At 38.1% G+C, this 8,515-nt stretch overlaps 1 protein-coding gene across 6 annotated transcripts in view; it reads left to right on the forward strand.

Moving 5' to 3' along the window:
- LOC137369151 (dmX-like protein 1) overlaps positions 1–8,515 on the forward strand; it is a 289,553-nt gene that overhangs the window by 186,232 nt on the left and 94,806 nt on the right. For all 6 annotated transcript variants that reach the window (XM_068029885.1, XM_068029888.1, XM_068029887.1 and 3 more), the window contains exon 28: positions 196–444. In XM_068029885.1, the coding sequence (XP_067885986.1) occupies positions 196–444 (249 nt within the window). The remainder of the gene's footprint in view (positions 1–195; positions 445–8,515) is intronic.

Consider the following 8,515-nt stretch of genomic DNA (forward strand, 5'->3'; position numbering starts at 1 on the left):
TGTGTACTCCTTCCCCATTTATTCCCATTGCTAGCATTAGGTCAGGAGTGCTGCCTTTTAAAATATGAGGTTAGGGAGAACTAACACAAAGAAAAGCAGTGAATATTTCTGCAAGATGTTCCTAAAAAGAAATATTGATACATCTTTCTCAAAAGAATCTGAAATATATTCATTTCCTAATACTCTAATTCCCAGGTATAAAGGAATTAATTCATCTATTAAATTCTGCTGGAGATGAGGATAAGCCCAAATTGACAGTCCTACTCTGTGAAGTATTGACAGCAGTTTACCTTAGTCTTTTTGTTCATGGCTTGGGAACACATTGCAGCAATGAGCTATTCCGCCTTGTAGCTCATCCTCTTAACAGCAAAATGTGGGTTGCAATTTTCGGTGGAGGTGCCCATGTACCAGTGAAGAACCAAATCCAGCCAAAGCCTGTTACAGGTTTGTTCACTTTTTTTCACCTTTAGTGTATGCAAGTGGTATTCGTATAAATGTCTGATTTATATGGTTCAGCAGCATGTATGCTAGCCAGTGCAATAGCAATACTAAAATAAAATGACAGTGCTGGGAAGAGATAAGATAAAATTTAAGTTAAGAACCTTCATCAAATTTTTTCAGCTATAGCTAAGAATTTCCATACGAAATGTTAAGCCCTGCCCTCAGCACTTCGATTGCTAAAGGGCCAGCACTGTATTTTTAGTATTTCCTATTCTAATTAGTTTTCCCACATTCAGTTTGACTTTTTTATTTGTAATAAAGAAACCAAAATTTTCAGCCCTACAGTCATTGCACGAGCAAAAATCTATGTAATAGCAATATTATCTGGTAAATCAAGTATCTTCTGACAAAACTATCTAAATAAAGATAAATAAGAATTTTCTTCAAGAAGTTTTCTCTAGTGCTATTTATAGGTCTCTCGAACTTTTATTTTCGTTTGGAATTTCCTCAATTATAGTTCACTAGTAAAATATGTTGTCAAAAATGTGAAGGATTCTTGTTAGATTTTTTCCAGTTTGATAAGTACATTATCGAAGAAATTGAGACCCAGGAACAACTAAATCCAGTATAGTTTGTTTTTCTATGTAAAGTAACAGTTGAGTATCCTGCTTAATGTAAAATATTTTTTGAATATAATAGAGATTTTGTTGCAGCAATGTGTTTTTGTAAACAATCAATTTGTTGGGAGAAACTTTTTTTAAATAGTCTGATATGACTATTTTTACTCCATTCCCAGTTTGAATGACATTCAGATGTTTAGACATAACAATTCAGTCTTTGGCTTATTGCTCCCAGATCAAATAATCTCAGCTTTATACACAAATTATCTTTTATTGTACTGCACTGATAATGCTGATAAAACTGGCTGACGAAGAACACAGTGGATTAACTGGCATTATCTTTTTACATAAGTATTCTGAACAACACATATAATTGCGTTTTGCAGTTTGTGAACTTTGCACAGACAAAATAATAATAGGTGTAGGATGTTAGGACAAGTGTGTATAATCAGAAAAATGCTACAGTACAGTCCTCAAGCATTCAACAATAAATGTATGATTTATTTCAGTATTCAGTAGTGAGTACAAGCATATTTGGGCATGAAGAGAAGATAGCCAGGACAACATGTTTTGGCACTTGTGCATGGTGGGGCGCAGATTCAATCTCCTACTGCACTGAATACCTACTCTTAGTTGCACTGCTGTGGAAAGGAACTGAGCAGTGCTTGGCAACATTTCCAATTGGGAGATGGGGAAAATAGAGGAGAAAATTGTTACTGGGCCTCTGTTGTATGCCTCATCCCAGCTGGGTCTAGTGGAAAATAGGCTTAGTACCTGTTTGTCTGCCTTTTTTCTTAACCTCAGGAGGTGTGTTGCCCAAGAAGGGGGAGAGAAACAAGATAAGATTTGTAAGTAACAAAGCCATAAATATCAGTTGAAATCCCTTTAATCTTCAGTAAAGTGAGGTGGGGTACTTTTTTTTTTGAACAAGTGCAAATATGATGGACTGGGGTTAATGGGGCAACCAAAATCTTAAAATAAAGTAGCCAAGTGTATACTCCAAACCTTTAAGAAACTACTCATAAGTTATTAACTTTTTCATAACCAACTTGTCCTTTTTTGCCATATTTTCTTTACTACAACAACTCCCTATAGCATTTAATTAATTGGCTTCAATCTTGCAGTTTTCTGCCATGTTCTCATTAAATTTCTGAAAGCATCAGATAAACTGCAGAATTAGAAGGTGATTTTTGCACGTCACTGCATATGTTCACAGTGCCAAGTGACATGACGTCCATTTAGTACTTGCCAAAAAGCACGACGGTTGGTTGGTGACTTTGAATTATTTTTAAACTTGGGACTATCAACAGCCCCTCTTGTGAAAACGAATGTAGAATGCATTTGAATGTATTTTTCGGTGCATTCTTAAGTTCTGAACTTTTGATATTTTCTGTGAGTTTTAAAAAGTTAAATATCTGATCACCACTGCACAAAATAAGGTGGTGAATCATTTTGATTTGCCTTCGTGTTTATGCATTGTATGAGGAAGTAATTTTTTTTAAACACTTAAGTCATGTCGGCAGAATATAAAACTGAAACATACAATAATTCTGAAGATGCAAATTTAAGCGATCTTCACTGTTCTCATTGTTATACCATCCATCTTGGGGACAAAATTTCCTGATAATGAACTGTAAGTTATTTCTCAATATTTTACAGTTTTTGTGTTGCGCAATAGTTAATCTCTATATAAATTGTATCATTCACCAAGTACAGAGAGCATGTATTTGTACTGATAGCACAAAACTGAAATAATTCTCCTTTGTAAACCATATCTGAGAATGCATACTTTAGTGATTTCAAGAAAGTTGATGGCTGCAGGCTACTCAGACTTTGCACATCATATTCCCCAAACCCTTATGTAGATGATTGCCTTATTTTCACCCCAAGAATTTATATTTTATTCAGCAAAGGAAAATGTGTATAGATATTTTCTGAAGTAGTTGTACAGTTCTGTTGTACAGTACTTACAGGAGAAAGTATATCCGGATTATCTTTACAATTGTACACACAGGATGGGCAGCAGACTATTTGGATAAAGATAGTTTGGCAATGATCTCTCACGTTCTTTATTCTGTATTATACTTATGTGGTCTCCAAACTATAAAAAAAAAGTTTTGTTTTTAGCATGCATGGGATAAAGAAACTAAGAGCTCAAATGATTTGATTTTCCAGCCTTTCAAAAGTCAAACATCTTGGGTTTTTTTCAAGTTTGATTGTAACTATCCATGTTCTCACTTTTGTCTTTTGATTGTCACTAACTCAGCACTTAATGCCTACAAGTAGCAATGTTCACAGAAATAAAAGCAATGCATGATAAACATTTGTTCAAAATCCACTGTTTGTAATCATTTATGTATTGCCTTCATGTTTTTCCAGCAGCAAATTGATACTTGTCTATTTTGACAGGAAGGTGGTTTCCTGAGCATAGCCAAGAGCAGATAGTAATATACTCCGTGGATTGTGTGGGGTTTTCAAAAGCTCTTGCAGTCTTCAATCCTGCGTGTTCTGCAAGTGCAGCAGGCAAGACAAATAGGACCTGAGTACTTTTTGTAGTCTTTGCATAGGAAGCCATTACAAAAAAGTGAAGACTGTGATCATACTTCTGTTTTATTACTGCTTTTACAATGCTATTGCGTTAGTCTGTACTTATGAAAAGTAGTTGAATTTCTATGTTTTCTTTCGCATGTCAAAAGCAAAACATTTATTGTACAGTTGAGCTTATGCCTAAGCAAGTTCTTAAAGTATCAAAACTGTTAGCTTACACTGCCTGGCTCAAAGTAATAGGGCAGCCAGACTGTTGACACTTTTTTGTCCACTCAAATTGCTATACACATTTCAGCAGAATTTCACCTCATTGTACCATTTAATAGTTTTCAACATCTACCACTTAAAACATCTGTTGCAATGAATAGTTCTGACAATGTCCTTCAAAACTAAAACAAATAAAAAGTTTATTGTACTTTAAACTAAGATGGTGCAGTGATTAGTCTTGCACTCAATTATGTCATCACGAATGCAATATTTCAGGTGTTTTGTGGCAATGTAATAGAGAACAGATGGCAATTAAAAAAGAAAAATCTGTTGAAGGTGACATCTTTAGAATCCACTCAGTGACCTATGCATCATTATAACGTGTATATAGATTTAAAATGTTCAAATTTAATTTTGAATACTTTGCCAACAATTTTCAATAAAACCAGAATATATGAGGTGAGTCCATGGGGTATGCCTTTTATTCCCCATCATAATGCTCATTTTTATTTTATTTGTTCAGTGTGTGATGATGCTGGCAAGGCCATATTCATTGCCCATCCTTAATTTCATTGAACTGAGTAACTACATAGTGAGGACTAGAGTCCTCCATAGGAATGGCAGGTTTAGTTCGCTGAAGAACATTAATGAACCAGTTGGGTTTATGGATTTAATTGTATTGACTTCATAACTTACTAAAATGGGATTTGAATTCCCAACTTCTGGCTTGTTAGTCCTGTGCCATAACCACGATGCTATCATACATAGAGAAGGCTAGAACTTGATTACATACAAATAATCAATGAAGTCTAGTCATGGGGTATAAATGCCAGATATAGATAATCGTCAGACCAATATTTCCCATATTTTTTATTTGAAAACTTTTTAAGCTCAATTTAAACATAAGCTTTTGGTCCTTACTTGTAAACTAAATTTCAAGTTGATGACATAAAGCTCTATAGGACAAATGAAAAGAAGCCAGTAAAGCAAAAATGAATATTTCTTGAAAGGAAAGGCATTCCTAATGATGTTACCCCACTGAATCAACTGTACCCATATTATATGAGCAACGACTTAATTAAAAGAATTATAAGTACTAAAGGTCAGTGCTCAATGTTATAGAAACTTTCTTGCTGTAGCTGAAGAAGTTAAATACTTGATTTTTGCTTAAGACAACTAATAACTTAACCTCTTGAGTAGAATTTAATATCAGATCCTACGTGATAAAGCCATTACATCTTGGTGTGCAAACCTAATAGTTTAAAAATGTGTTTGACTCAGGAAAGGAATTTTTTCACTCATATAGTTTTACAAACATCAAAACATTTTTGCAATGCTAAACTTGTCTCATGTAAGGGGATTAATGCATTGCTAAGGTTTTTCGCTGCAACTCTGATAGTGGAAGAGGAGCATGCTATGTATCATGAGGTACTGTGTAAGGAGATGCCATTATGTCTTATTCCAATTGTGTCCAATATTTTAGTTTTGTCAGTTAGACTGCACTGGCCTTGTTGCTTCAGTCCATTTATTGCTGCTAAATTCGGAGCATTCTCATGCAAATAATTGAATAATCATTCAGTTGATATTCCAATATTTACTGGCATCCAGATTAAGAACTACAAAATTTTATTCAATTTGTGTCATTAAGGGCAAAATGTTAAATGAAAGCATTTTCTCTTCTATTTCTTATTTCTAACATACCCTTTAACCACCATCTCCAATTCTGTGAAAGTAGATTTTATGATACCTGTTTTATTATCTTTGACTTGCAAAGATTTTTGAAAGCTCATGTGGTAAACCTAAGTTCAAGTTACATATGTGAAGAGAGGTTATATTTTTCACTTAGTTTGAGGCAAATTATTTGAAGACCGTGAATACAAGACACATTTTAAGTTTGTTTTTTGGGAAAGAATATCTTGCAATCTGTAAGTGTGCATTACTTTTCAAATCAGCTGGAACCTTACGGTATTTGAAGTTGGATTACTGTAGCACTATATTCAGGAATGTGGTGATGTCTATTTTCCTGATTGAATTTTTTTTCAAAGGAACATTGGGTTCATTCAATTTTACAACTGATTATATGCTGCCCTTTGTAGATAGACTGCTGGAGGGTCTCATCTTTACATTTAGCAAAATCTTGATTTCAGTTGAAACTTCAAGCTGCTGTCTGATGTCTTAATTAAAAAAAAGTTGTCTAAAAATTCTAAAGATTAACCAGAGGCATTAAGATGTCTCATGATTTTTTTACGATGCAAGTAAATTGAATTATCCTGGAAACCAAATGTCATTTGAAATCTAACCATGAACTAGTATAACCATTTAATGCTTCTGTTTTAAGGTACTTGTTATCGACTTTCAGTTTAAGCATTTGGTTATATAGTTGATCAGTGACAATTAGACACACAATTCTTCCATGAAACAACTGAACATTCCTTTTTTTTTATTCATTCATGGGATGTGGGCGACGCTGGCCAGGCCAGCATTTATTGCCCATCCCTAATTGCCCTTGAGAAGGTGGTGGTCAGCTGCCTTTTTGAACCGCTGCAGTCCATTTGGGGTAGGTATACCCACAGTGCTGTTAGGAAGGGAATTCCAGGATTTTGACCCAGCGACAGTGAAGGAACGGCGATATAGTTCCAAGTCAGGATGATGTGTGACTTGGAGGGGGACTTGCAGGTGGTAGTGTTCCCATGTATTTGCTGCCCTTGTCCTTCTACTTGGTAGATGCCGCGGGTTTGGAAGGTGCTATCTAAGGAGCCTTGGTGCATTGCTGCAGTGCATCTTGTAGATGGTACACACTGCTGCCACTGTGCGTCGGTGGTGGAGGGTGTGAATGTTTGTAGATGGGGTGCCAATCAAGCGGGCTGCTTTGTCCTGGATGGTGTCGAGCTTCTTGAGTGTAGTTGGAGCTGCACCCATCCAGGCAATTGGAGAGTATTCCATCACACTCCTGACTGGTGCCTTGCAGATGGTGGACAGGCTTTGGGGAGTCAGGAGGTGAGTTACTCGCCTCAGGATTCCCAGCCTCTGACCTGCTCTTGTAGCCATGATATTTACATGGCTACTCTAGTTCAGTTTCTGGTCAATGGTAACCCCTAGGATGTTGATAGTGGGGGATTCAGAGATGGTAATGCTGTTGAATGTTAAGGGGAGATGGTTAGATTCTCTCTTGTTGGAGATGGTCATTGCCCGGCACTTGTGTGGCGCGAATGTTACTTGCCACTTATCAGCCCAAGCCTGGATATTGTCCAGGTCTTGCTGCATTTCTACACAGACTGCTTCAGTATCTGAGGAGTCACGAATGGTGCTGAACATTGTGCAATCATCCGCGAACGTCCCCAGTTCTGACATTATGTTTGAAGGAAGGTCATTGATGAAGCAGCTGAAGATGGTTGGGCCTAGGACGCTAGCCTGAGGAACTCCTGCAGTGATGTCCTGGAGCTCAGATGATTGACCTCCAACAACCACAACCATCTTCCTTTGCGCTAGGTATGACTCCAGCCAGCAGAGGGTTTTCCCCCTGATTTCCATTGACCTCAGTTTTTCTAGCGCTCCTTGATGCCATACTTGGTTAAATGCTGACATTCCTTTTTAATTTATATTAAAATGTTTATATATTTGTCTGTGTAGTGGATTTATTTGTTGCAAGATGCAAGATTTGTATTCATATATAGAAAGAGCATTTCTTACAAAAAGATATGGAATAGAAGACTTCATGCCACTGTTTGTTAAATACTGTGCTCTCGCACCTACATTGTTTGGGATCATCTTCTCCCTGCTGCACTCACATGCGTTCAAGTCTTCAGAAGAAGGAATTTTCCTCCACGCAAGATCAGGTGGCAGGTTGTTCCACCTTGCCCGTCCAAGAGCGAAGACCAAAGTACGGAAAGTCCTCATCAGGGAACTCCTCTTTGCTGACGATGCTACATTAACATCTCACACTGAAGAGTGTCTGCAGAGACTCATCGACAGGATTGCGGCTGCCTGCACCGAATTTGGCCTAACCATCAGCCTCAAGAAAACGAACATCATGGGACAGGACGTCAGAAATGCCCCATCCATAAATATCGGCGACCACACTCTGGAAGTGGTTCAAGAGTTCACCTACCTAGGCTCAACTATCACCAGTAACCTGTCTCTCGATGCAGAATTCAACAAGCACATGGGAAAGGCTTCCTCTGCTATGTCCAGACTGGCCAAGAGAGTGTGGGAAAATGGCACACTGACACAGAACACAAAAGTCCAAGTGTTTCAAGCCTGTGTCCTCCGTACCTTGCTCTACGACAGCGAGGCCTGGACAACGTACGTCAGCCAAGAGCGACGTCTCAATTCGTTCCATCTTTGCTGCCTCCGGAGAATCCTTGGCATCAGGTGGCAGGACCGTAGCTCCAACACAGAAGTCCTCGAGGCGGACAACATCCCCAGCATATACATCCTACTAAGCCAGCGGCACCTGATATGGCGAGGCCATGTGAGCCGCATGGAAGATGGCAGGATCCCCAAGGACACATTGTACAGCGAGCTCGTCACTGGTATCAGGCCCACCGGCCATCCATGTCTCCGCTTTAAAGACGTCTGCAAACGCGACATGAAGTCCTGTGACATTGATGACAAGTCGTGGGAGTCAGTTGCCAGCGATCACCAGAGCTGGCGGGCAACCATAAAGTGGGGGCTAAAGCGTGGCGAGTCGAAGAGACTTA

The sequence above is a fragment of the Heterodontus francisci genome, chromosome 4 (genome assembly GCF_036365525.1).
Source record: "Heterodontus francisci isolate sHetFra1 chromosome 4, sHetFra1.hap1, whole genome shotgun sequence".
NCBI classification, from domain to species: Eukaryota; Metazoa; Chordata; class Chondrichthyes; order Heterodontiformes; family Heterodontidae; genus Heterodontus; species Heterodontus francisci.